Source organism: Stegostoma tigrinum, chromosome 7, assembly GCF_030684315.1.
Source record: "Stegostoma tigrinum isolate sSteTig4 chromosome 7, sSteTig4.hap1, whole genome shotgun sequence".
Lineage (NCBI taxonomy): Eukaryota > Metazoa > Chordata > Chondrichthyes > Orectolobiformes > Stegostomatidae > Stegostoma > Stegostoma tigrinum.
Window position 1 is genome coordinate 46323464 of NC_081360.1, and position 27589 is coordinate 46351052.

At 39.5% G+C, this 27589-nt stretch overlaps 1 protein-coding gene across 2 annotated transcripts in view; it reads left to right on the plus strand.

Moving 5' to 3' along the window:
• LOC125454171 (endoplasmic reticulum junction formation protein lunapark) overlaps positions 1-26959 on the plus strand; it is a 70964-nt gene extending 44005 nt beyond the window's left edge. The window contains exons 8-14 of one of the 2 annotated variants that reach the window (XM_048534659.2): positions 1092-1143; positions 6307-6522; positions 7767-7872; positions 8061-8131; positions 15184-15264; positions 20776-20934; positions 25149-26959. In XM_048534659.2, coding sequence (XP_048390616.1) covers positions 1092-1143; positions 6307-6522; positions 7767-7872; positions 8061-8131; positions 15184-15264; positions 20776-20934; positions 25149-25345 — 882 coding nt within the window. In that variant the 3' untranslated portion in view covers positions 25346-26959. The remainder of the gene's footprint in view (positions 1-1091; positions 1144-6306; positions 6523-7766; positions 7873-8060; positions 8132-15183; positions 15265-20775; positions 20935-25148) is intronic. The other variant, XM_048534660.2, reaches the window with a different exon arrangement.
• Positions 26960-27589: the final 630 nt, after the last annotated feature.

Genomic DNA, 27589 nt, shown 5'->3' on the forward strand with positions numbered 1-27589 from the left:
GCTCTTCCATTTTAAGTGGACATCAAATGTATAACTTACATCAGTTGAAGTGGTATGCATTTATCCAATCGTTGTGTAATCTATTCATTGCTTTTAAAAATCTGATTTATGTAAAGGCAGTTAATGTCATGATTAAAATCAGTTTTACTTTTAGTTCCTGTGTGAACATTAATACTTTATTAATTTTTTTATTAAGACATTAATAACGACACGTCCAGAACAGACAACAAAACTGAACTTCCTCGCATCTAGCCCAACTCTGTTATGCCAGTTGCTACCTCGTCTTCTCCTCAAACGTTTATTTAAAGAAACAGAGTTTATTTCCTTCATGTTTTAAAGGCCTCAATGATATGTTCTCAAAGTCCAGACTTCTTTGTACTGCATTGGCTGTGCAATGTTTTGGGATGTCCTTGGGGGTTCTTTTGTATTTCAACACCTGCCCACTAGGGAAAAGACAGGTTCCTAGGCCTATGAATGCGAAAACTAGCTATCATTTTGATGGGTCCTCATTTGGAAATATCTCATACATATATATTCTGTAATATGTCAAGGTTTTTCTTTAAATGTTGCATCACTAATTTAAAGTTGCGCTGCTACAGCAATACAATGGGATGCCATGTTCATTCTCACCATGGTTCCTTGGTATTGATTGTGAAGCAAAATCCTGCTTTCCCTCCTTGTTTACTCTCCGTCTGTTTGTGTCTCAAGCATGTAACCTTACACTGTTTTAACACTCCTCGACTTGTTTTAACCAGACACACCAGATTGTACTCAAATCTTTGAAAAAATAACTTAGAACTGGAAACTTGCAATATTTTGAAGCTGTTTGCTTTTCTTAGTTTCTTGAGCTAAGCACTTGTTGAAATAATTAATTTCCTAGCAGTTCAAAGGGGCAAGTGCGCCAAGTCCGTATAATATCTATTGACTTTTACATCTGGTTTCAATCTAGCTTAGACCAACTAATTGCAATTCTCTGATTTTTGGCTGTATCTTGTATGAAAGATGCAATTTTGATTTATGTGCAAGATTTCTGGAGGAATACCTGGTATAATTTTATATACTTAATTTACATATTGGTGATTCTTTGGTAGGAACTTGACCAGATGACCTCTGGAATGCCAGCCACTCCGAGACCTGGTCAAGGTAAGCTATTATTTGCAAGAATTGGCAGTTTGTTCTTTTCTACTAAGTCCCCAAATATAGTTTTCATATTATTAATAACATATGTTACAGATTTATTTATCTAAATGGAATGCAAAGATAGGGAATAAAAGCAAGTTATTTGATTTTTTTTTAAGAAATGAACATAATATTTTTTCTTGTAAAACAGCATGTCATCTGTTGTCAGCAGTGATTTTGTTTAACTAAATGTTGAACCACAAGTGATTATTGACTGCTCTGTCTCAGCTCATCTGCAGCTGAAACCATTACTAATACCCTTGTTACCTCTAGACATGTTCATTCCATAACCTCAAGCCTAAACAAAACTCTGCTGCTGTATCTGAACTTGCACCATGTTCTTTTCACTCATTAGCCCAAACACACTGACCTGTATAAGAACCCAGTTTATTACTTCAGTTTTAAAGTTTTCATCTTTGTTTTCAAGTCCCTCATGGCTTTACCCTTCCCTATCCGTGTAACCTCTCCCACTCCAATTCTCCAAAGTATGGCCTCTTGTGTCTCCCTGATTTTAATTAGTCCATTATTGGCAACCATGCTTTCAGTTACCCGATTTGAGCACAGACATTCCCTCCATCAACCTTTCCACCCATCTTATCTCCTTTTCTAAAATTTACCTCTTTGACTAAGCAATTGAATATTTGACCTTGTAAACCAGTCTCAGGTTTCAAATATTGTTTAAAGGCATTCCTGTGAAATGTCATGATGCATTTTAGTACATTAAGGGTGCTATATCTGAGTCGCAGTTGTTACAAGGAAAGTATCATTGGATCCAATGATATTGGTAGTGCTTTGTATTATTTTGTATTCTTTTTAAACCTACTCATGATGTGGCCTAGACACTCTTGTCCTGTTGGTCAGGTTTTCTAGTTCCCAGAAACCATGCACACTGGCATGAATTAGGAGCAGGTGCATGCCATTAGATAGTTGCACCTGGTCCACCATTTAAATAACGTCACAACTGGTCTGAGCTTGGTCCTCAATTTCACGTTTCTCCAATATCCCTGACAACCTTTGACTCTCTTGTTAGCCAAGAATCTAAGGAATCCCTGGACACTCTGGGACAATTTAGCATGGCCAAACCAGGTAACCTGTACATCTTTGAACTGTGGGAGGAAACTGGAACACTTGGACGAAACCCATGCAGTGGAGGGCATGCAAACTCCACCCAGCCGTCTCTCGTCAATATGGGATAAGAATCTAAACTAGTGTGTAATACAGTGATGGCTGATACCCACTTCTCGCCCAGAGGTGTAATTCCTCGCCAACACATCTTAGCCTTTTGGAAAATGTGGTATTCAGCCTTGTTCTGTCATTGGAAAACCTGATTCTGTTGTCTCTTGACAACAATGCCTTTTGTCAGGGTGGTTTCAGCCAACCAGCACCATGTGCAACTTGTGTGTTACCATGAGCAAATGGCAGGGAACTTTGAACCATTGAGTGGATTGTATTCTGGTATATTAACAGAATTTGGCTTAGTCTTCTCAAGTTATCTTTAAGGAATGTTTCATTGTTTGAACAAACCTTTCTGCCAGACATGTGTGGCTGGGTGAAAAGGAGTGAATTGCAGATGTTGAATTCGATGGTGTTTTCGATACAAAATATCTTGTGATATAAACTGTGGAACATTATCACTAGCAAGTTATTTCAGATACCAAACATCACAAAGATCTCCTGCAGCCTTTCAATGGTTTTTCTCTGAAGATGATGTCTTAATGGTGACTTCAGGCCATTTAGTATGTATGTCAGCACTGAGAAAATCTGCTGTTCAGGAAGTCTGACCTCGCCAATATGGATTCTTTGCCATGGCTTTTCCGACTATTTCCACGAATTTAATGATGCTCATGGAAGTAGGTTGTGAACTCTTGTGCAAGCTACATGTATACTTTTCAATTTCAGAGTCAAGCCCTGGCCACCAAAAACAGCTTTTGCTATTGCCTTCATTGTAACAATTCCAGACTGACGTTTGTGTAGTCGATTTAACAAACGTTTTCATAGCTGTGGTGGAATGATAACACTCTTTCCTCATAGGAGGCATCCTGCTTCAACAGATAGCTTCTCTGCGACATGTAACTTCAATTTTGGAATTGTTCCTGTGATCTTGCTATGAAATGTCCATACAGTGAAACATCCCATGCTTGTTGCAATAGTAACACTTAGTCACAATGGATGAGGATTTCTGACCTTTTTAAAACCTCTTTGGCTTATATAAGGGCACTTTCAAGTTTGATCTTTTCCAATTTTTATTTTGCCATACTAAATTGTGCGATGACTAGAGAATGGTTGCAAGATTTGGAGCAAACTTGCAGAAGAATTCAGCAAGCCCAAAAATGATCAAAGATCAGCTGGAAGAACAACACTTGCTTTTCTGCTTGGAGACCAGCAGCCCTCTAGACGCAATATTGAATTTAATAATTTTAGGATACGAGATAGCTCAGGCCCTATCTCGCTACCCCACAGAACAGGCCTTGTTATCTCTCAATCTGCCATTACACACTACCTATCGTTAGTCACTAACAGTCTCTAATAACATCTAGTCACTCTCCTAAACAGATTGTTATCCACTCCTTTGTCTGTCCAACATCGTCTCTGTCTTTGGGCTCTATCCCCACCTATCATTTACCTCTTAACGCCTGTTTCACCTGATTTTCTGCATATAAACCAACATTTTCCCAGCTACCATCTGTTCTGAGGAAGTGTCACCTCGGATGTGAAATGTTAACTGGTTTCTCTTCGCAGATGCTGCCAGATCTGCTGAGCTTTTACAGCAACTTCTGTTTTTATGATTGTAGTTGGTTCACATTTTTAGGTGCTGATTCTTCATTTATGGCTTTTACTTTTGAAGGTTACTTAGTCCCCTAGCATGAATTACATGACCTAAATATTTGATGGGAAATTTAGAAAGAAAATAGCATTTATCTTTTTCCTCACTCTTGGCCCATAATCTCCGACACCTTGCATTATCTACTGTAACAATTAAACCACCCAAGCTTGCTGCAGGCAGACTTCAGAACAGATTACATTGTATTCTTCCTTTTACCTTGAAAGTACAATTTATAAAGGTAACAATCCTGCAACCATGAGATTTATAATAGAAAATGCAGACTGGAAATTGATTCTTTTAAAAACATTTTTGTACTCTCATTTTGTACTCTAAACTTTATTTGCTGCTATCTCTTTATCTGTCTTTCACTTTTGTTTTCATTTCTGTTTCGTTTTCATTTTTATTTCCATTTTGTAAGCCAGCTCAGCTCCATGCCCCTGTCACTCAAGTTTAAAAGCCCTGCAAGGAAAATAGTCCTGGGCCTACTGGGGTGCAACCAGTATAGCTTTGATCCTGTCTTCCACTGAATCTCTCTTTCCTACGCTATCTCTTGTGCCACGCATTCGGTTGGTCTACTCTTATTCTTGACCTTGCTGTCACATGTCACTGAAAATAATCCTGACATTATCTTGAGGTTCTGCTTTCTAATTTAGTTCTTAGCTCCCTAAATACTGCTTGCAGGACTTCATTCCTCAATAGTACTGACATGGAACATGAACTCCGGCTGTTCGCTATCCTCTTTGGAAGATCCTGCAGATGCTGACTGACAACCTTGACTCTTAACACCAGGGATTCAACATACCATTCTGGTGTCGGTTCTACAGCTGCTGAAATGTCTATCTATTCCCATTGCAATGGAATCCCCTATCACAATTGCTCCAACTGTAGCCTGTTACAACTTCGACCTCTTGTAAAAATTTCCTTCATCTTTCAAGGCTATTGTCTGCCATCTAGGTACTAAGCTGTGGATTTCCAGCACTGTTGTCTTTAGCTCTCCACTGTTATGATAGTTTGGAACTCTGAAATCTTAGAGATGTTTTTTTAACCCTTAGTTTCAGAATGTATTCTTTTAAAAGAAACTACTACCTGTTAAAGGAATCAATACAAAAAAAATCAGTCTACACAACCAAGATTCTCAAATATTGACTATTCAAATGCCCATATCAACGATACCAGTGCAACCTAATAATGAAAACATAATTTTATCTGCAGTTCCCAATCAATTGGGAGATTAATTCGTAACTTTTAAACAGAACTTTTTTTTGAGCTACTATTTCTAGTGTGTGTGTGCCTGTGTTGCCTTCATATGTGGTGAATAAGCATGCTGTTTTTGTCAGTTGAAGAAAGTGTAAGCTGATTTTGGTTTCGGTGAAAGATAAGATCTCTTTCCTTACTAGATTAACCTTGTTACAACTAGTCAAAAGAGGGAGAGGAGGAGTGTGTTTAAAAAAAAAGGGGAGCCAGTTCATCCCTCCTAACCTGGATTCTGTCTGAATTAGGCTGTCTTGTACGGTGTCAGGTCATGACTCCACCTCTCTGTAGACTGCACTGATCATTCTTTGTAAACCAGCTTCCAAGATTTTCTGGAGAAGTTTCATCTAGTTCACTAATCAGTTAAATTGCTCTGCATTCATAGGGTAAAATGAAAATCGTCCTTTTAGTCATGGTTTGACTACTATTGCCCAGTTTGAATTAAATTATCTTTAAAATAAACATAAGTCCATAATCAAGGTATGTAATTTTCTTTTGCAGTTTCAAGGTTTATTCCTGAACAGATCTCAGTCTGTAGAAAGTAAATGAATATATTAATTTATACCCTTATTTGGCCGTCAGCATGGAAACAGACCCTTTTGTCCAACTTGTCTATGCTGACCAAGTTTTCCAAACTAAATGAGTCCTATTTGCAGAAGGAATTTTTAAATATTTGTCACATAATATTGACATTCATATAATTATCTATTATCATGAATTCCTCAAAATTGATTTAGTAAGGCAGCAAAATAAAATTGTTTTCAAGCTTCTTTTATGTTAAAATTTTGGTTATTAATATATGGTTATAATTTAAGAATAATTAAGTTTGAAGCATACATTTAGTGGGCCCAATGGTAAGAGCCGTCCGAAAGGAATATGGAAGTGGTAATTTTGAACATTGCAGCATTTATGTGCTAGTGCGTTTTAAAAACTCAGCAGTTGAATTCTTGTGAATTGGTTTATTCACAAATAGATATTACTTCTGTGACGAGTGCTGAGATTGTGCTGTTTTTGGTGCTGTTAAGAATAACTCTGATTTTTCTCCTCTCCAGAGCTTCGTCAGAGATCATCAACTCAGAAAGCTCAAGTTCCATCCACTCCACAAAATGTCAACCAGGGAAGTCCACGACCTCTGCTAGTTACCACGCCTGTTCAACAGAGCACATCAGCTCCTGGTGGCCCACCAGAAAAGACTTTTCATTCAGTTTCACACACACCTGTCCTTGGGAGGCGGACAATGCCTCCAGCTGCCTCAGTGCCTGGAATGGGTAAACAAAATACTTGATTTTAAATGGTTTTTAGCAGTATCCCAGGTTACCATTGAAATAGATAACTGATAAACACATTTTGTTTTCTAAATTTTTAGAGCCTGCTAGTTGATAAATGAAACTCCAATATTTAGTTAACCACTGATCATTCATAACTGGCATCTTGTAAATTTAATGTATCCAGCTAAGCTTATTAAAATATTAAACGACTCCTTGTGGCTCAGTGATAGTGTCCCTAATTCTAGATCTGAAGCACTTGATTCAAGTCCCACCTGCCACAAAAGTATGTAAAAACATATCCAAACAGGTTGATTTAAAGAAAAGATAGGTCAGAAATGTAGTAAACTAGCTTGTAAACTTATGCAAAAATTTGAAATTCTGAGAGAGCATGTTGTAAGCTTACCAATTTCACTGATCAAATTCATGAACTGCATTTGTACTTTCTTCTTATGTTTTCCACATCATTCAACAGACCAAAAATCAATTAAACGCAAAAATGTTGAACCACAGCGCTTCCATCTGGTAGTAAATTAATAACCAGCAGGTATCTGAGAGTTTGCCAAGATTTGTAAAAATGACCAGGCATCTTGCAGTAATTACTCTTGACATTTAATTATATTAATTATTGTTGGCATGAGTAGCAGCAGAACAAGTAATGCCTCTTTCAGGAGGATAACATGTTCTTAAGTTATTAATTCAATGCATACTTCTGGCAATAGTGCAAAACAGCAGTAAGTTTGTTTGTATTTATGCTTTGTAAGACACTATAGACTCCTAGCTTATTGGTTAACCTGAAAAATATTGATGACTACACCATGTGACTGCTGTTGGCATGGTGTATACTTTGTGTTTTTAAAGTAACTAGTCCTTCAAAATTTGTTTTAATACAGCAAATTTATTTTGTAGATCAGCTTAAATATCTGGTGGATGTTTCATTTTTGTAACATACAGAATGTTACATTCCCATATTTGCCCTCATTGGTAAAAGTCAGAAATTTAAGAAAATTGAACTTAAATTGAACAATAATCGAAAAGCAATAACTACACAAACATAGATTTTAAAGGATCTCTGTTGGTTTATGTCAAATTAGCTATAATTCATGTTTCAGTTAAATGTCTTCATTAGTGCCCAGCATTATGATGTTTGAAATATTTTGCAATGTAATTTTTATCTTGACATATTGCCTTTAAATAACCAGCAATTAATTCCACTCATCATTAAATTTTTGATTTTTGATTAATAGGTCTTCATCCTCCTGGTCCACCCCTAGCAAGACCAATCCTCCCTCGGGATAGAGGAGCTGTTGATCGAGTTATTGAATATTTAGTCGGTGATGGCCCACAGAACAGGTGATGCTCTTTTTTTACGAGTTTTGATGAAGCATGGTATATTAATCAATAAAATCATATTGTAATATGTGGATATAACTTAATTTAGTTTGGAATGATTTGAATAATTAGTTTCTGGGTCACTGAACCTTCGAAAAGATTAATTTATTAGTTGTCACTTTTTAATGCTGGTACTTTAATTTTCACAGATATGCACTTATTTGTCAGCAGTGCTTTTCTCATAATGGTATGGCTTTGAAAGAAGAATTTGAATATGTTGGTAAGAAGTACTGCATTGAACTAAGAATTATGAGTACTGTGCAAACTAAAGGATATAGAGTTGATCTTGTAAAGTGAGTACTTTTGGTTTAGCTGAAAAATCACGTAAGTAAACTCCTTTTGCATTGATTTTGTTTGCAATACTTTTCCTATGTAAAATAAGCCAGCTCTGCATATTAATGCCTTTTTTTGAGAATAAATTTTTTTCAGACTCCTGCAACTTGTACGGAATTTCTTCTTTCCACTCTTCCCAAAAAATGCTTTTTTGTGTATTGTGCTGTTTGATTCGTCTTCCCTCTCCCGTCTGCTCTGGTAATCACTGAAGGTTATCGACTGTCACAGCAGGCCACTTTGTCCACCAAAGTCTGTGTCATTGGTTGTTTTTCTCCATGAACTACCTATTCTAATTTCATTTGCTGGCTTGCTTCCCATAGTCTTTTATGTTCTCCTTTCTCGAGCAATTATCTAATTCCCTTTTGGAATAATTTATGAGCTCTACTTCATCAAACATTCTTGGCAGAAAATTCTACACTCTAACCACCCTCTGTGTAAAGAACTTTTTTCTAACTGCAACTTTAATTCTTTTTACGATTGTTTTGAATTTGTGGTCATCCTGTGATGTATTTTCCATTCCTAGCACAGTATCGGTCTGATGTGACACCTGTTCCTTCCATCACATCATCCATTGGCATTCTTCCTTGTATTTCTTCTGATCCATTGTAAAGAACTTTTCCAAAGAAGTAACCCCAAAAATTTTCCTTGTGACTCATGAAAAATATGATCACTATAGGTCAGTTTTTGCATTGCGTTTACAATTAATGCTCTGCTACCTTTTTCATTTCTTCGTGCGGTATGAATTTCACTGGCAAGACCAACTTTCATTGCCCACCCTAATTATCCTTGAGCTGCTGGCACTTGAAGTTGCAACTTGAGCAACTGCAACCTGTGTGGTCTATGTACCTCGCAGTTCTGTTTGGTGGGACGTTCAGGTGTTAGACCCAGTGTCGGTGACACATTATCAGACTGGTGTGTGACTCGAAGGGGAGCTTGCAACTGGTGGTGTTCCTGTTTGCTTGTTGCCTTTATTTTTCAAGGCATTAGAAATCAGAAGCTTGGAAGGTGCTGTTGAAGTGAGTTTTTTGATAGGTTCTGCAGCACACCTTTTATACACAGCAGCTATGTTGGCCTTGTGGTTGAGGAAATGAAAATTTAAGTTGGGTCATCAATGAAACAGACTGTTTTGTTGTTAATAGTGTTGAACTTCTTGAGCGTTTTTGAAACTTCATTCATCCAGACAAGTGAGGAATATTCCTCATTTTTGACTTGCCTGGTAGAAGGGCTTTGGGGACTCAGGTGAGTTGCATGCCTGCTCTTATAGCCACAGTATTTATGTGGCTAACCCATTTAGGTTTCTGGTTAGTGGTGACCACCCCATCCTAAGCACGTTAATGGTCAAATATTTAGAGATGGTAATGCCACTGAATGTCAGCCTTTCTGTGTTGGAAATAATGATTGCCTGGTGCTTGTTTAGCACAGATGTTACTTAACACTTATCTGCCCAAACCTGAATGTTGTCCAGCTTTTACTGCTGTGTCATTAGTCTGTGCCTTCTTGGGGACAATATAGGATTCCATATTAATTGTTCAACAAACCTTGCTAAAAATGCCTGTTTGTAGACATTGGACAATGTTAGCATTAGACTTAGTTACAATAGTCCGACTTTGAATATCTTTTACCACCCAGGTTCAATGATGAACTGGGGTACGTATTCTGAAGTAGAAAAATTGGTGAGGTTTTTTTTCTTTGAAGTTGAGGAATATAATTCATTTTTTAAAAATCTTTTTATGTAAAAATCATATTTCTATGCACTCAGTTCTCATATGTATTCAAACTGTTGCTTAAAAGATAACAGGCACCAGTATGATAAATGGAAACTGCTGCAGCAAGATTAATTGACAGTTGTTGGTCCATTATGATTGAAAGGACATCTTTGGTGCCAAATAGAAGCTCATGGATGTTTTTTTGATTCCTAAAACTGAAAATCGAATGCTGTTGTAATTTTATAAACTAGCTTAAACTTCAGAAACGACTATTTTGGCATAACGTCTTACTGTAAATAAATTGTCGCATGATCTACCTCATTTTGTTTGTATGCTGTTTTCAAATCTGATTGCTAGTTTGCAAAATAAATTTGGGTAGCATTTTATAATGGCATTTCTAGCCCATGACATGGTTGCAAGAATTAATCAAAGTAGACATCTATAATTTTCAGCAGCTTCATCAATTCTTCGTCAGAGACATAGGGTCAGAAAGGGAGATGTGTGCTTATAAAAGTGTAGTATTTGGTACCATGCACAACTCTCAGATACTGAGTGATTTGTACTTGCCTATAGTAAAGTGTAGACAGCACTGAGGCTTGGGCTGATTGGTCACTTTTGTGCCACACAAATGCCGGACCAATTTCAAGAAGAAAGAGCCTGCCCATCTCCCCTTGATATTCAATAGTATTAGCGTCACAAATCTTCTACTATCAACATTCTGAGATAACCACCGGCCAGGAACATAACTTGGAGCAGCCGCTGTGGCTACAAAAGCAGGTGAGGTGTATACTTCAATGAGTAACTCACCATCTCACACTGTAAAGTCTTTTTGCCATCCACAAGACAAGTGAGGAGTGTTATGGAATATAGTCCAGTTTCCTGGATAAATATACAACAAAACTCATCAGGCATATGATTCAGATCAAAGCAACATGCGTCACCTTCAAGCCTTCACTCCCTCCACCATGAGTGCACCATAGTTAGTGTTTACTGTCTACAAAATGCACTGTAGTAACTTGCCAAAGCTGCTTCAGCTCATCCTGAACTCTTGACCCCCATTGCTTAGAGGGATAAGAATGGTAACAGTGTGGGATGACCGTTACCTGCAAGATCCTCTTCAAGTTTCACACTTGGAGTTATAAATATATTGCTGTTCTTTCACTGTTTCCTTATTCAACAGCACAGTGAAAATCCCTTCACCACGCAGGATAGCAGTAATTTTTAATAAGACCAATCACCACTACTTTCTCAATGACAGTTAGTGACGGGTAATAATTGCAGTCATTGTTAGTGACTTCCACTTACCATCTGTGGTTTCATTAGGAGCTTGCCATACATACACAGTGGCCATTTCTTGGTTTGGTGTGTTGTTTAGTGACTTCTCCAAGTTGCTATTTTTAACAGTCAGCAAGATTTTCAAAACATTAATAGCTTGCCAGCTTTGAGCAATGGCTATTGCTTTTAGCTTGTAGTAGTGATCTTGGAAACCCTGCATACAATGCCGGCATTACTGTGGTTTTAAATTAGTAAATGAAAGAGAGAGTTCAAAGTCCACAGTTCAGATCACCAACAATGCTGAAGATAAATTGCAAATTGATCACAGCTCAAAATCAAAGGTGTCCCATTTAGAATGAGGATGAAGGATATTTTCCAAGCATTGAGAGCCTGGAACTTTTCTCCATCAAATGTTGGAGGTGGGGTCATTGAATAATTTTAAGGCAGAAGTAGATTAGTTCTTGATTAACATAAAAAGTCAATGGTTATGGAAGACAATAAAATGTGAGGCTGGATGAACACAGCAGGCCCAGCAGCATCTCAGGAGCACAAAAGCTGATGTTTCGGGCCTGGACCCTTCTTCAGAGAGGGGGATGGGGTGAGGGTTCTGGAATAAATAGGGAGAGAGGAGGAGGCGGACCGAAGATAGAGAGAAAAGAAGATAGGTGGAGAGGAGAGTATAGGTGGGGAGGTAGGGAGGGGATAGGTCAGTCCAGGGAAGACGGACAGGTCAAGGAGGTGGGATGAGGTTAGTAGGTAGGAGATGGAGGTGCGGCTTGGGGTGGGAGGAAGGGATGGGTGAGAGGAAGAACAGGTTAGGGAGGCAGAGACAGGTTGGACTGGTTTTGTGATGCAGTGGGTGGAGGGGAAGAGCTGGGCTGGTTGTGTGGTGCAGTGGGGGGAGGGGACGAACTGGGCTAGTTTTGGGATGCGGTGGGGGAAGGGGAGATTTTGAAGCTGGTGAAGTCCACATTGATACCATTGGGCTGCAGGGTTCCCAAGCGGAATATGAGTTGCTGTTCCTGCAACCTTCGGGTGGCATCGTTGTGGCACTGCAGGAGGCCCATGATGGACATGTCATCTAAAGAAGGGGAGGGGGACTGGAAATAGTTTGCGTTATGGAAGTTAGGTGCAAATGTGGAGAACAGACCGCATTCAGATCAATCATGATCCTATTAAATGCTGGGCAGGCTAGTGGGGCTGAACGGTCCACTCCTGTTACTGAATTGTATGTTTGTATGAGCTAATGCGTAGCTTTAATTTATGAAGTCTGGAGATATAGAAAATAGGAATGTCTGAGGTTCTGAGGAGCCCTCCATTTTTGATGTCTTTGGAAAGAATGAGTTTTCAACGCTGTGAGGCTTTAGAGATAACGTATAAGACAGGTGCTTGCAGGTAAGGGGGTCTCGTGATTAGGTTCTGGGAAAATCTGTCGAATAAAGCATCAACTTGTATGTGCAAGAGAAAAAAAATGACGAATGAGATTGAAGGGTGTGGTTCCAAGAGAGCAATTGGCTATCTGGACTGTAGGAAATGCAGCATTGGTACTTTTCAGCATGTCGGTACTTAAATACAGTCGGATACAACTGTACTATGAATGTTCAGATGAGAAAGCATTCTTTCCTGATGTATGCTGAAATTATTAACAATGGTAACTCTTTTGAAATTCCACTTCTGTGTGAAAGTTTCTGTCCCTGGGTTCTCCACATTTCTTTATCCTAACTGAAGGAAGAATCTGTTTCATAAGTTTAAGTAAAAAAACTTAGGGGAAGGAATTGAAAATGCCTTAATGAGGAATTGCAACGACTGGAATTGCTCTCTGGGCCAGACAGCACCTCTGAAAAGATAATTAGTTAACATGTGAAATGATACTTTTGTCAGAACTGGAGAAAATCAGAGATGCATCAGGTTTTAAACGAGGGCAAAGATAGGAAAAAGTGGAGGGGTAGAGGGCAAAAGGAAAGTCTGTAGAGGGAAAAGCAAGTAGGATTGAATGACAAATGTGGTGTTGTTTGTGAAAACCTCTTGAGTCATCCTTAATTTTTTTCCTCATTCTAAATGACTTGTGTACAAGGAAGCTTGCGCATGGATTTAGTGTCTTGTAAAAGCATGAGGACTGTGAAAGTGAAAATTATATTGTCAAATGTTTTTTTTTATGTAGCTATATTTATTGAGGTGATGTGCCCCAAACTGTTCAATTTAAGCGTGTCCTTATCTTTTTGTTGATCACTTAAGACTCCAGACAGCAATAATTGATGCTGCATAAAGTTTTCAAACCAAACCTTTCAGAATTTCTAAGCACGTTTGCTGACTGCCAGATAGGTAATGCACAGCCTCTGCCCTTTATAGAAACATACCTCATTTACCCAAGAGTTAGGCTTGGGAACCTCCAAGTGCAAGGTCCTGCTTCCAGTTTTATGCCTAAAATATCCCAATTTACCTTCCAAACTTCATCAAACAACCACACTGCCAGTTCAATCAGTACTACCACCCAGCAATAATTGGAAGTGCCTGGCTACTGGGATCTGATTTATAATACTTGGTGCACCCAGGTCTCTCATTGTTAGACAGTAACTTGACATCAAAGAGGCTCTCACTTCCTCCCTGAACCCCATCCCAAATGCTTTTTTTTTGGAACTCTCCCAAGAAGATAGTTTTAAAGAAACGGTAGCAGCATATTTCTGTTCCAAGCGGACAAATAGCAAGCATTAAGAACTCCTCATTACTCAGGATAGGTAGTATAATAATGACATGAAATGTAAGAGTTAATTGACATGTTCTCCTTCCCAGATAAAATGTATTCAAATAGTTCCATCTCTTGTATCTTTCAGTGAAACACTCTGATTGTAAAATGTGTTATTCCAGGGGCTGCTACCAAATGGGTTTGCAGACCAAAGCAATTTGGCTGACATGGTTTGTGGAGTTTCTATTTCGGCTTATGTTTAAAAAATAGGATTTTCAAAAGTAGCAATTTTAGATTTTTCCCAATGCTATACTGTAACAATGGTAGAGGTGCTAAGTTAGGGAGGATCAATATTTGACTTGAGGCATGATGCAGGAGGGAGCATGTCGAATTCCTGGCTCATCAGAATCAATTCAGGACAGAGACACTGAGTCAGCAAGACAGATTGTACCTCAACAGGAGTGGCATAATAGTGCTTCTAGGCAGGTTCATGAGGGTGAAGAGGGAGAGTTTAAATTAAATTCTCGCAGGGAAGGACAACATTTATAATGGTGTAGAAAAGAAGAATGAGATGTACAAAGCAGTGATTGCCAACTGGTACTAGAGAAGAACAAATGCATCAGATAGGAGCAGATTAAGAAGTAAAATATGTTGTAGGTTTCCAGTGAATTTATGCAAATTCACTTGTGTAGTGAAAACACTTCCTCAGCTCCAAATCTAAATAAACATGATACTGTGATGTAATGATAATAACTATAGGCAAATTTGGCCTAAGTGGAAACTGAGATCTCAAATACTCATCTATAAATTATTCAGCAAAGCTAGGGAGAAGAAAGAGATGTTGTGTTGAAGTATGAATTAATGAAGAGACAGTAATGTTGGTAAGAGAGTGAGCAAATCCATTTATTTAGAATTAAGCCAAGGGAGAAATAAAGAGCCATTTGAAGGAATTCTTCAAATACTTGAGTGCCTCCAAATCGTGAGAGAGAGTGAAAAATAGAGGAACAAGTATGCAAGGAAAATGGTGATATTCAAGAACTATAAAGTTATTAGAGGACTTTGGTTATTCAGCTATCAAGTAGGATAATGTTGATAATGAGGATCTTGTGTGCTCATTTGTGCATCGATAATAGATTTCTAATAGGTTGCTGTACAGTTTAGCAGCCGATTGTATCTTGGAACCTTCTCCGGACCATTACTTTTTAAGTAGGTTGGCAAAAAACATTTGAAACTGTGTTCAGGAGAAGTTCTTTGACTAGTGTGTTCTTGATCCAGCCAGGAATGAAGCAGTGCTGGATATCATGCTGGAAAATGAGGTTGACCAACTACACCAAGTATCTCTGGGAGAACACATGGGTAAAAATGATCTTTTTACAATAAGGTTTAAATTAACAATAGAGTAAAGCTAGAAATCTCCGTAAAGTAACATATCTGATTTGGAAGAGAGCTTACTTCAGTAGGATGAGAGAGGGTTTAGAGGAGACTGGAACAAAGATGGAAATAAAGTGGAACTATAAGTGATTTTTCAGGCAGTATTATTACAGGTAAAGGTTATATATGTTCCATTAAGAATGAAGAGTTAAGACATCAGTGTCAGGGCTTCTTGGATGATGACGGAGATAGAGAATACAACTTAACAAATAGAGGTGGGTGGCTGCATGCACAAATTCTTCAAGCAAAGAATAGGCCCAGGTGAGGTGAAATTTGATTGAAAGGAACAGTAGGGTTTGTCATAACTTTCCATTCTTCTCTAGAAATGGGCAGATGCTAAAACATTAGAGAATGAGCAAAGGCAGCACCCTTATTTAAAGGTTGTCAGAGCATTCACGTCAGTCAGTTTAACAGTGTTGTGTCAGGTTTTGGAAAAAATCATACTCTACAGATACTTGGTGATGGCTGAGTTAATTCAGGAGAGTTAGTGCAGTTTTCTAAAACGCGGCTGTTTTCAGTTCTGAGGAAGGGTCCTTGACCTGAAATGTTAACTTGCATCTTTCTCCACAGATGTTGCCAGACCTGCTGAGCTTTTCCGTCAATTTTTGCTTTTCTTTCTAAAAAGCAAATTGTGCTTAACTAATCTGTTTGAATTATTTTAAAAAGTAAGAGGAAAATACGTGGAGGGAAAGTAGCAAAAGTGTGTCAATTTTAGGACTGTGCCAGACAAGTACCTTTTTATGTGGTAACAAAGTTGAGCCTCATGGAAAAGGAGGGTTAGTGCCAAATTGATTTTCGAGAATTAGTTTAAGGACAAAGCAGCAATTTGTGGTAGAAAGCCATGGTGTTACCTGAAGGTTCAGTGCCACGCCCACTGCCTTTTGTCAAAAATAAATTGTACAGTACAATTTTAACATTTGCCACTTGTCCTGAAGTTGGAAGAGTGGCACACAGTTCGAAATGATGCTAATGATACCGCACCACTTTTATGTTATAGATTGGGCAGATGGAATTTAATATGAAGAAATGTGAAATAATGAGTTTTGGGAGAAGGGGTAGGGAGACGCCATATGGACGAAGTGGCACAGTTATAAAGAAGGTAAAAGCACGGAAGAACCTGAGTGTTCTTATTTTATAGACCTTTGAAGGTTGTAGGATGTGTTGAGCTGGTTTGTGTAGGATATGGGATCCTGGGCTTCATAGAAGCATTGAAGACAAAATCAGGTAAATTATGCTGGACCATTTATAAAGCTCTGGAGTGTTCTATCCAGTTCTGTTCATATACTTTGAGCATTTGAGGGTACAGATTTTCCTGAATGGTTCCAAGATTGAAAAACAAGGAAAAGCTATTTCTCTTAGCTTTTGATACAAGATCTAGGAGGCACAGTTTTAATGTTTTGGACCAGGGTTGCAGGGAGAATTTGGAAAAGGACTCTTTCGTGCAGTGTTTGTTATTGTCTTGGATTTTTCTGCCTACAGTGCTGGAGGATGCAGACATGATCGCTGATTTTAAAGGAAGTTGGATAAGCTTGTGACTTCTTCAATTTGCAGGGCTGTGGGTGGAGGATAGGGATAATCAGTAAGCTTTGCACAATGAGGAAGGAGAGATTGCATCCAAAGTGCGAAACAGCCCGATTAAATTTCTAGCTAAGGGACGCTGGAGACAGGTGGAGTATTTGTCCAGAGGGAACTTTTTGCTTGCTTATGAAATTAAGTTGATCAACAAGAATCAATATAGAGTCAGAAAGCATGCAATATGTGGGTAAAGTTGATGAACTGCAGAGGGAGAGAAAAAACCCTGATGGGACTTATGTATGCCTCCCAGCAGTAATCAGGATGAGGGAAGAAAATAAATCAGGAGATAGAAAAGGCATATAAGAAAGGCACTATTACACTAATCATAGAGGTCTTAAATATGCAGGTGGACTGGGAAAATTGTGTTTGTGGCTAATCCCAAGAAAAGGCATTTGTGGAATGTCTGAGGTTTTTGTTTTGGAGCTGTTGGCGGTAGACCCCATGAGGGAACAGGCAATTCTTGATTTGGTGATGGGAAATGGGGCTGACTTGATCAGGGAACTGAAGATGAAGGAAATCCTAGTGACTATAATATGATAGAATTCACCCTGCAGTTTAAGAGGGAGAAGCTGGAGTTAAATGTAACGGTATTACCGTTGTGTAAAAGTAATTGCAAAAACGTGAGGGAGGCGCTGGCCAAAGTTGATTGGAAGGGGAGCCTAGACGTGGACGAAGGGGAAACAGCAATAGCGTGGGTTTCTGAGGGTAATTTGGGAGGTACAGCAGAAATTCAGCCCAAGGAAGAAATATAGTAAAGGGAGGATGAGGCAACCATGGCTGCCAAGGGAAGTCAGGGACAATATTAAAGCAAAAGAAAAAGTATATAATACGGTGGTGATCACAAGGAACCCTTTAAAAATCAGCAGAGGACATCTAGAAAAGCTAGTAATAAGGGGGGACATGATGAAATATGAGGGCAAGCTAGCTAGTAGAAAAGAGAAGATTGTAGAGTTTTAGATATGTAAAAGGTGAGAGAGAGGGGAACAAATAAATGGTGGAGGAACTGAGTAGGTATTTTGTATCAGTCTTCATGGCGGAAGGCACCATTGACTTACAGAAACTTTTGAGAGTCAGAAACTTAAGTGAATGTAGTGGTCGTCATTAAGGAACAGGTGCTGGGAAAGCTGAAAGTGAATAAATCTAGATGGACTACACCCCAGAGTTCTGAAAGAGATGGTTGAGGAGATTGTGGAGGCGACCTTTCAGGAGTCAGTGAGGGTCCCAAAGGACTGGAAAAAGAGTTAGTATAATACCCCTGCTTAAGAAGGTAGGGAGGCAGAAGATGATAAATTATAGGCCACTTAGCTTGACTTCAGTCATTCGTAAGATTTTAGATTCTGTCATTAAGGGTGAGATCTGTGCAATATTTGAGGTGTGTGGTAAAATAGTGCTGAGTCAGCACAGCTTCATCCAGTGGAGGTCATGCTTGATAAATCTGTTAGAATAATTTGTGGAGGTAATGAGTGGATTAGACAAAGGAGAACCAGCGTAAGTGATCTATTTAAATTTCTAGAAGGCCTTTGTCATGGCCCCTAAACAGGAGGCTGCTAAATATGACAAGGGTCTGTGATGTTGGGGCAATATAGAGGATTGGCGGACAGGCAGAAGACAGACAGCAGACAGTGCAGATAAAAAGGTCATTTTCACAATTAAGACCTGTGATGAGTGGAGTTCTGCAGGGGACAGTGTTCGGGCTACAACTTTGGGGAGGCAATAGCCTAGTCGTATTATCACGGGACTGTTAATCCAGAGACCCAGATATCATTCCAGGGTCCTGATTTCAAATGCTGCCATGGCAGATGGTGAAACTTGAATTCAATAAAATATCTGGAATAAAGAATCAAGCGACGACCATGAATCTATTGTCGATTGCCAGGAAAAACCCATCTGCTTTACTAATGCCCTTTAGGGAAGGAAACCACCATCCTGACCCCTTCTGGCTTACATGTGGCTCCAGATCCACAGCAATGTGGTTTACTCTGAACTGCCCTCTGGGCAATTAGGGATGGGCAATAAATACTGCCTAGTCAGCAACGCCCTCATCCCGTTAATGAATAAAGAAAAAATACAAAATTCATGTTAGACATCAGCAAGATAGATGAAAGATTAGAGAATGAGCAAAGATGAAACCCTTAATTCAGGAGAGGCTGTAAAAACATTCATAATACCTAACAGGTTAGTCAATTTAACATCAGTTTTGTGTAAAAGCAATCAGTCTACAGTTAGTGATGGTGGATTTAATTAAGGACAGTTAGTGTAGTTTTTTTTAAAAAGGCAGATTGTGTTTGACTAACTGTTGCTACATTTATAGATAACACAAAGATAGTTGGGGGGGGCAAGTAGTGTTGAGGAGGTGGGGAGGCTGCAGAATGATTTGGACAGGCTAGAGAAGTGGGCAAAGAAGTGGCAGATGGTACACAATATGGCATAGAATGAGGTTATGCACTGTGGTCAGAAGAATAGAGGTGTTGGCTGTTTTCTAGAAGATAAATGCTTCAGAAATCTGAAGCTTAGAGAGACTTAAGAGTCCTATTTCAGGATTCTGTCAATGTTAACTTGCAGGTTCAGTTGGCAGTTAGGAAGGCAAATGCAATTTATTTTGAGAGTACTAGAATACTAGAGCGGGGATGTGCTGCTGAGGCTGTATAAGGCTTTGGTCAGACTGTATTTTGAATGTTGTGCATGGTTTTGGGCCCTGTATCTCTGAAGATGTAATGGCCTTGGAGAGTTCTAGAGAAGATTTGCAAGAATGATCCCAGAGATGAAGGGCATCTCAGTGAGAAGTGGTTAAGGACTCTGGGTCTGTAGTCACTGGAAATTAGAAGGATGAGGGGGGAGTCTCATTGAAACATATCAAATACTGAGCGGACAAGAAGAAGATATTTTCATTAGTAGGAGAGACCAGGACCTGAGGGCACAGCCTCCTATTGAAGGCTCAACCCATGAGAAGTGAGATCAAGAGGAATTTCTTCAACCAGGGAGTTGAGAGCCTGTGGAAATCATTGCTGCAGAAGGCTATGGAGGCCAAATCACTGACTGTGTTTTTAAAACAGAGGTCAATAGTTCTTGATTAGTAAAAGGATTAAATGTTTTGGGAAGAAGGCAGAAGAAAGGGGCTGAGGAATATATCAGCTATGATTGAGTAGTGGTGCGGGCATGACTGGTGGAATGAACATAGAACATAGAACATTACAGCACAGTACAGGCCCTTCAGCCCTCGATGTTGTGCCGACCTGTCATACCAATCTGAAGCCCATCTAACCTACACTATTCCATGTACGTCTATATGCTTATCCAATGACGACTTAAATGTACCTAAAGTTGGCGAATCTACTACCGTTGCAGGCAAAGCGTTCCATTCCCTTACTGCTCTCTGAGTAAAGAAACTACCTCTGACATCTGTCCTATATCTTTCACCCCTCAATTTAAAGCTATGCCCCCTCTTGCTCGCCGTCACCATCCTAGGAAAAAGGCTCTCCCTATCCACCCTATCTAATCCTCTGATTATTTTATATGTTTCAATTATCACCTCTCAACCTTCTTCTCTCTAACGAAAACAGCCTCAAGTCCCTCAACCTTTCCTCGTAAGACCTTCCCTCCATACCAGGCAACATCCTAGTAAATCTCCTCTGCACCCTTTCCAAAGCTTCCACATCCTTCTTATAATGCGGTGACCAGAACTGTACGCAATACTCCAAGTGCGGCCGCACCAGAATGGAGTAATTGTGCTGCCATATTTTGTGATCTTATTAGATGGATTTATCATGCTAGCATGGGCCACATGGCCTCATTCTATAATGTTCTAACTATAAAAAAAAGTGTTACAATCTTATAAAGTCTTCTTTCTGTTTCCTTCACTAGCATTCAGATGTGCATACTGTTTCTTTCTTAATCCGGCACGGAAGACAAGACCTCAGGCTCCAAGACTTCCAGACTTCAACTTTGAGAAAAGAACATGCTGTGATTCTCCAAGCTCTGTTGGCTCTCAGGCTGCAATAAATGATAACCAACCTGCTAATGGTATATACTTATGACTAAACCTCTACTTGTGGTCAAAGCACAGTACAACAGTGACAAATGTGTTACAATTAATGAAGGACATGTTGCTCAAGAATATTCAAAATCTTTGTTCCCAGTGTAATTCTGTTTAGTGTTATTTCTTCGCTTTACTGATTTCTGCATGTTATCTCCCTAGCCCCCTTCTCAGTAAGTTACAGGTTAGCATTGAGACTTTGAACAAATTTTTTACTTTGATATATATATTTTAGAGTAAAATTCACATTTTTAATTGTGTTAAAATGAGGTTTCATTTTAATCTTTTTTTAGTCTGCTAAGCTGGAGGTTAAAATAAAGTTTGAGGGAACGGAGTACTAGTTGTTGAAAAGTGCATATTGGGACTATTAGACATTTCTCCTTCCTCTCTTAGCTTGATTTGCATTTTACTGTATTGCCTGTTGCGGCACTGGAGCAACAAATTGGTGCTTCTGATGTCAATGCTTTGTGCCTGGAACAGGAAGCCAGCACCCACTCAGCTAGTAGACATATGAGTATTGCCAAAGTGGTGTTGTGTTCACTGGCCTGACTGCTGCTTCATTCGTTATTTCTGTCATTACTTCGCAGCCTTCTTCCTCGTTTGCAGGGAATGGTAAGGCAGTAGATAACTGTAGTGTGGCTGCAAGAGGAGAGGCCTAAGATTGGGAGTGGGCACAAAGGAAATTGCAGTCTCAGAATTTTTGACTGGTGTTTTGGGGTTAAATATTCTGTGAAAAGTCCAATCCGCAACCATAGTATTAAACTGGAGGAGTGAGTCGCCTGAGGTGTAAGGTAATAAGGACAGTGACGGCAGGGGAGACATCTAGGGTGTAAAATAATGGTGGAATTAAATGTATCATTCTTTAACCAATGAGATTTAAGGAGTAAGAACACTACAGAAATGATGGAGGAGGAAGCTGCATTGCAGACGAGTTACAGAGAACTAATGAGAGCAAGACAATGGGTGTGTAAAATAAAACACCACTTAAAATTTGACCTTTATCTCATATATAGGAGTAAGATACAGCAGTTTAAATTATTCTGCTGCTGAGCTCAACTAGTTAAGTGGGATTGCATTAGCAATTAGAAGCTGTGAGAAAATCTTGGGTTTTCAAGCTCCAGCCCTAGCTTTCTGCAAGGGGTTTACAAGGCAGTTGCAAATCTATGAAGTTCATGCAAAAACCAAGGTAGCCCAGGACGAGATGCTTGCGCGAAACTATAGCGGTTTAAGTTGTCCCTCAAGTTCCAATGATCAATGTAAAGACTGAGATAACAAAATATGGAGCTGGATGAACACAGCAGACCAAGCAGCATCTCAGGAGCACAAAAGCTGACGTTTCAGGCCAAGACCCTTCTTCAGAAAAGGGGGATGGGGAGAGGGTTCTGAAATAAATAGGGACGGAGGGAGAGGCGGATCAAAGGTGGATGGAGGAGAAGATAGATGGAGAGGAGACAGACAAGTTAAAGGGGCGGGGATGGAGCCTGTAGAGTTGAGTGTAGGTGGGGAGGTAGGGAGGGGATAGGTCAGTCCGGGGAGGACGGACAGGTCAAGGGGGCGGGATGAGGTTAGAAGGTAGGAAATGGAGGTGCGGCTTGAGGTGGGCGGTGGGGATAGATGAGAGGAAGAACAGATTAGGGAGGCGGGGAAGAGCTGGGCTGGTTTTGGGATGCAGTGGGGGGAGGGGAAATTTTGAAACCTGTGAAATCCACATTGATACCATTGGCCAGCAGGGTTCTCAAGCAGAAATGAGTTGCTGTTCCTGCAACCTTGGAGTGGCATTGTGGCACTGCAGGAGGCCCAGGATGGACATGCCATCTCAGGAATGGGAGGGGGAGTTGAAATGGTTTGCGACTGGGAGGTGCAGTTATTTATTGTGAACCAAATGGAGGTGTTCTGCAGAGCGGCCCCCAAACCTCTGCTTGGTTTCCCCGATGTGGAGGAAGCCACAACGGGTACATCAGATGCAGTATACCACATTGGCAGATGTGCAGGTAATCATCTGCTTAATGTGGAAAGTCATCTTGGGGCCTGGGATGGGGGTGAGGGAGGAGGTGTGGGGGCAGGTATAGCACTTCCGGCGGTTGCAGGGGAAAGTGTTGGGTATGGTCGGGTTGGTGGTTTGGTGGGGGCAGGGGGGTGGAGTTGTTTGGATCGGACTAGGGAGTCACGGAGAGAGTGGTCCCTCCAGAAAGCAGACAAGAGTGGGGATGGAAAAATGTTTTTGGTGGAGGGGTCGGATTGTAGATGGCAGAAGTGTCGGAGGATGATATGTTGGATCCGGAGGTTGGTGGGGTGGTATGTGAAGACGAGGGGTATTCTCTTTTGGCGGTTATTGCGGGGGCGGGATGTGAGGGATGTGTTGCGGGAAATGCGGGAGACACGGTCGAGGGCGTTCTCGACCACTGTGGGGGGGGGATGTTGCGGTCCTTGAAGAACAGGGATACCTGAGATGTGCGGGAGTGGAATGCCTCATCCTGGGACCAGATGTGGCGGAGGCAAAGGAATTGGGAAAAGGGGATGGAATTTTTGTAGGAAGGTGGGTTGGGGGAGGTCTATTCTAGGTAGCTGTGGGAGTCGGTGGACTTGAAATGGATATCGTTTTCTATCCCCTCCCTACCTCCTCACCTATACTTAGGTCTACAGGCTTTATCCCCGCCCCTTTTAACTTGCCTGCCTCGTCTCCACCTATCTTCTCCTCTATCCATCTTCAATCCGCCTCCCCCTCTCTCCCTATTTATTTCAGAACCCTCTCCCCATCCCCCTTTTCTGATGAAGGGTCTAGGCCCGAAACGTCAGCTTTTGTGCTTCTAAGATGCTGCTTGGCCTGCTGTGTTCATCCAGCTCCACACTTTGTTATCTCGGATTCTCCACCATCTGCAGTTCCCATTATCTCCAATGTAAAGAGTGTACCTTTTTATGTTGCTATATTTTTGATTGTTGACAGAAATGGGAAAAGAACTATTTTAAAAACTGCAGATTGTTGAAGGATTACTGCATTTTTTTAAAGCTATCCGTTACTAATTGCTTGTGCTGTCTACACAGCTCTTGATCGAGCTGTGGGGGACAGTCTGGTCACAAATGAGCTTGAGCTACGGGGCTGTGTATGAATAAACATTTTACAGGCAACGTCTAGCTGATTGGTTTGCGAAATAGTGACCAGTTATTGATAATTGTTGGCAGGCAGGAGGCCCTTATGCGATTGCTCCCAAGCAGCTGAGCAGCTTTAGGCTGTGAATGTTTGAGTCAGAAGCTATTGGACTACTAGAAGGAAAGGAGCTGTTTTTGCTTGATAGTGAAAAAAAATCTCAAGCCTGAAGATGACCAGTTTCTTTTCCTTCATCAGTTTGCTGTAACTGTGACCTTTATAAATGCACGCAGTCACTCTGTGCCTCCTATGAACAAGTGGAAATCCTGAAGAAGGAAGGTCAAGAAACACTGTTCTGATCAGTAGAAGAATTACCTCAGCCAGCCTGCGGAGAGGAGCCATTGATCAGCCTTCCTCATCTTTTTCCCCCCCACCCATAACACCATTGTGTGTTTTTTTTTGTCCCAGCCTCTATGTGTGTATAGTGGGGAGTTTTATAAGTAGTTATATGTCAACAGTTCAAAATTGTTTATCGACAATTATAATTTATTACAAATAAATAGATTCCAATTTTTGTTATACTAGAGAAACCTGGTTTGTGCTTTCTGTCAACCTGAGTCTAAGTGGCAGGTAAATTGGGGAATTCTGTGTACATTTAAAAAAAAATTATTTTTTGATTTCTCAGTGAACAGCAGGGCTTGATAGCTCGTGTGCTGCCCCAAAACTAAAAATTCACTTTAGAAGGTGGAGGGTGGGTAGATGTGTGAAGGGATCAGTGGAGGGAAGAATTTTTTGCAATTATGTAAATAATTTAAAACAAATTTTAGAAATAAAATGTTTGGATTAAGGAGAAAGGGAAAAAGGCTACATACATCTTTTACATCTTCTATGAAATATGTCATGACACACATTTTCATATGCAGCCTGAACAAATTAGAAGGGGAAAAAAAAGTGTAACAGTAGTAGTATATACTTCTCTATCAGTTATGTAATGAATGTCATTGCCGTGTTACACATGTGCAATGGCAATGCTTAAGCTGCGTCCATTCTGGAAGTTTTATGGTGTGAATGCATTCAACTTATTTGGACTGGTTTCAAATTTTTTTTGTGTCCTAGAGCAAAGTCAGGATGCTGAAACTCAAAATGTCGTACCTATCCTGGATAGCAATCAAGTTGAGGGTGGTGAAGAAGGATCTACTTCAGTGGAGGTTGTACTGCCTGATGAAGGACAAATAGAATCTGAGGAGCCACTGAAAGAAAATGAAAATGATATTGAAATGTCTAAAGTTGAAGAGTCTGCTGAGGGAGACTGAATAGCAAAGTGTCCTACAACTCAGCAAGTAGCTAAAGCTTTAATATATTTCCTATAACAGCATACCAGTTGGTTCTGCCAGATGAAGAATGCAATGGGTGAACAGATTAGGTAAAAATTAGAAGGTTTAACTCTTGTCAGTATTAAAATAACATTGAGTCCTTTTGTTTCTGCAGAAAAAAAATCTAGATTTGCTGTATGTAATTCTTTTGTGTTAAATCTGCACATTACCAGTAATATTAAATAGCAAAGGCTGCTTTATCAGTTGTCAGGTCACAGTGCCCTTTAGTTTTCAGATGAGCTGTACTGTACAAAATCGCTATTTAAAGGGTTGACCCTTTAACCCTATTTCACTTGAAATGAGATGTACTTGGACAGAGTTTTTTTTATATTTTAACGACTGTTTAATTTATAATGTTTAAAGTCTTGAAAGGTTTAAGCTGGATTAGGGAGAAAAAAGTAATTTAATGGAAAATACATTTACTTGTCTATGATACATGTTATAAGACTTGATGTTTACATTCAAATTAAAAACTAGCTTTTTATATTTTTAAACCTGGAACTTTGGATTGTTGGATTACCCAGTCCTTTGTATATTTAATATTTAAAAACTGTTCACTTCGATAATGTGTTTTCTTTGTCTGTGGATGATGAATTCACATGTTGTTGTAGAGGAGGTACATTGCAGATTTTTCTACTAGGTTTATATGAAAAGCTGTTGTGTTACAGGGACAAAATAATGATCCAGGGATTATCCCTGGTGCTGTATGGTGTGCATATATGCTTTAGAAATTTTGAAAGGTAAATAAATTGTAATTACCATGTTTGCATGTACTAAGCGCTTTATATAAAATACTTAAATTCTACTTGACCCCATATAAAAATCAAACTCATAATGCTTTAAAAGCATATGCTGTCTCTGATGTACTTATTCAATTGATGCTAAAATACAGAGACCTCTCATGCTAATAACAGAAGGATAATTTTTATGTATGTTATTCCAAGTCAGTCAAAAAATTAGTTTTATTCCTCAAATCTGAAATTTCAGCTTGCTACTTAAGTATATTGTGTGAATGACCACTGCTCAACACTGATGTATATTTAGTTTCTGATAAAGTAGTATCTCCTGGAATAAATTTTAAAAAGAAGTGCTTCATTCAAGCTCTGCTTCAATTCAGTGATTGACTGTTGGGATCTGTACTAGAATATTCAGAAACTGATCCCAGTTTTGATTTGTATGCATTTCAGGTTTCGTGTGCAATAGATATTATTTTGTTGTTTTGTGATAAGGTCGTGAGGAAAATAATATATTTACATCTTGTGTAATAATGTGTCCATGAAATTGTCATTGGGCTGACCCATGCTGTGATGGAACTTAGGCAGGCAGTAGTTGAGTTTTCAGGATGTACAGAACTATTTTTTTTGAGGAGCAAGTTACAAAATTCATGTATTCCTAGCAGTATGCTTCAAACCTATGTCTAGTAGGAAGGCAGACGTCAAGCTAGTTGAATTAGCAGAATATAATGAAGGAGATCAAATATACCATTTAAAAATTGTGCTATTGGGTAATAATAATTTGCCACAGAGAAACTTGTATAATAAACTGTTTTCTGTGTACATGAGTAAAATCTTGCTGTGGTATCTTTTTCTCTTAAAGAACTTAGTTAACTAAAAATGCTCCCTGTGGTCTACTATGCATTCACTAATTATATATTCAAAACAGTGGGAAAATACCCAATGACTTAGAGTTTCACTCAACATGGAATTGTGTTTCCTCAGGATTTGTAATTGTTTGTTTCATCTGATTTTTTTGTTTAGATGGATTATTTTATTTTGACACTAGCATTTTGTGTTTAAATAGATACATTCTTAAGGGTTTCTTTATAACTGACCTCTTGTTTAATGCCATGCATGGAATCAGTTTCTTTCTTAAGGACCCAAATTATTTTTGAATGTTCATAATTAGGCATAAGGTTGTTGTCTCCTTTCTTATCTGCCTTCTGCAGAGACCATTCCCTGCGGGACACCTTGGTCCACTCTTCTTACACTCCCAACACTGTCCCACTATACCTTCCCCTGCAATCGCTGAAGCTGTAACACCTGCCAATTTACCTCCCCCCTCCTTAGTATCCAAGAGCCCAAACACACCTTCCAGGTGAAACAGCACTTTGTCTGCACTTCACACAATCTAGTCTACTGCATTCGCTGCTTACAATATGATCCCCTCTACACTGGGGAAATTAAG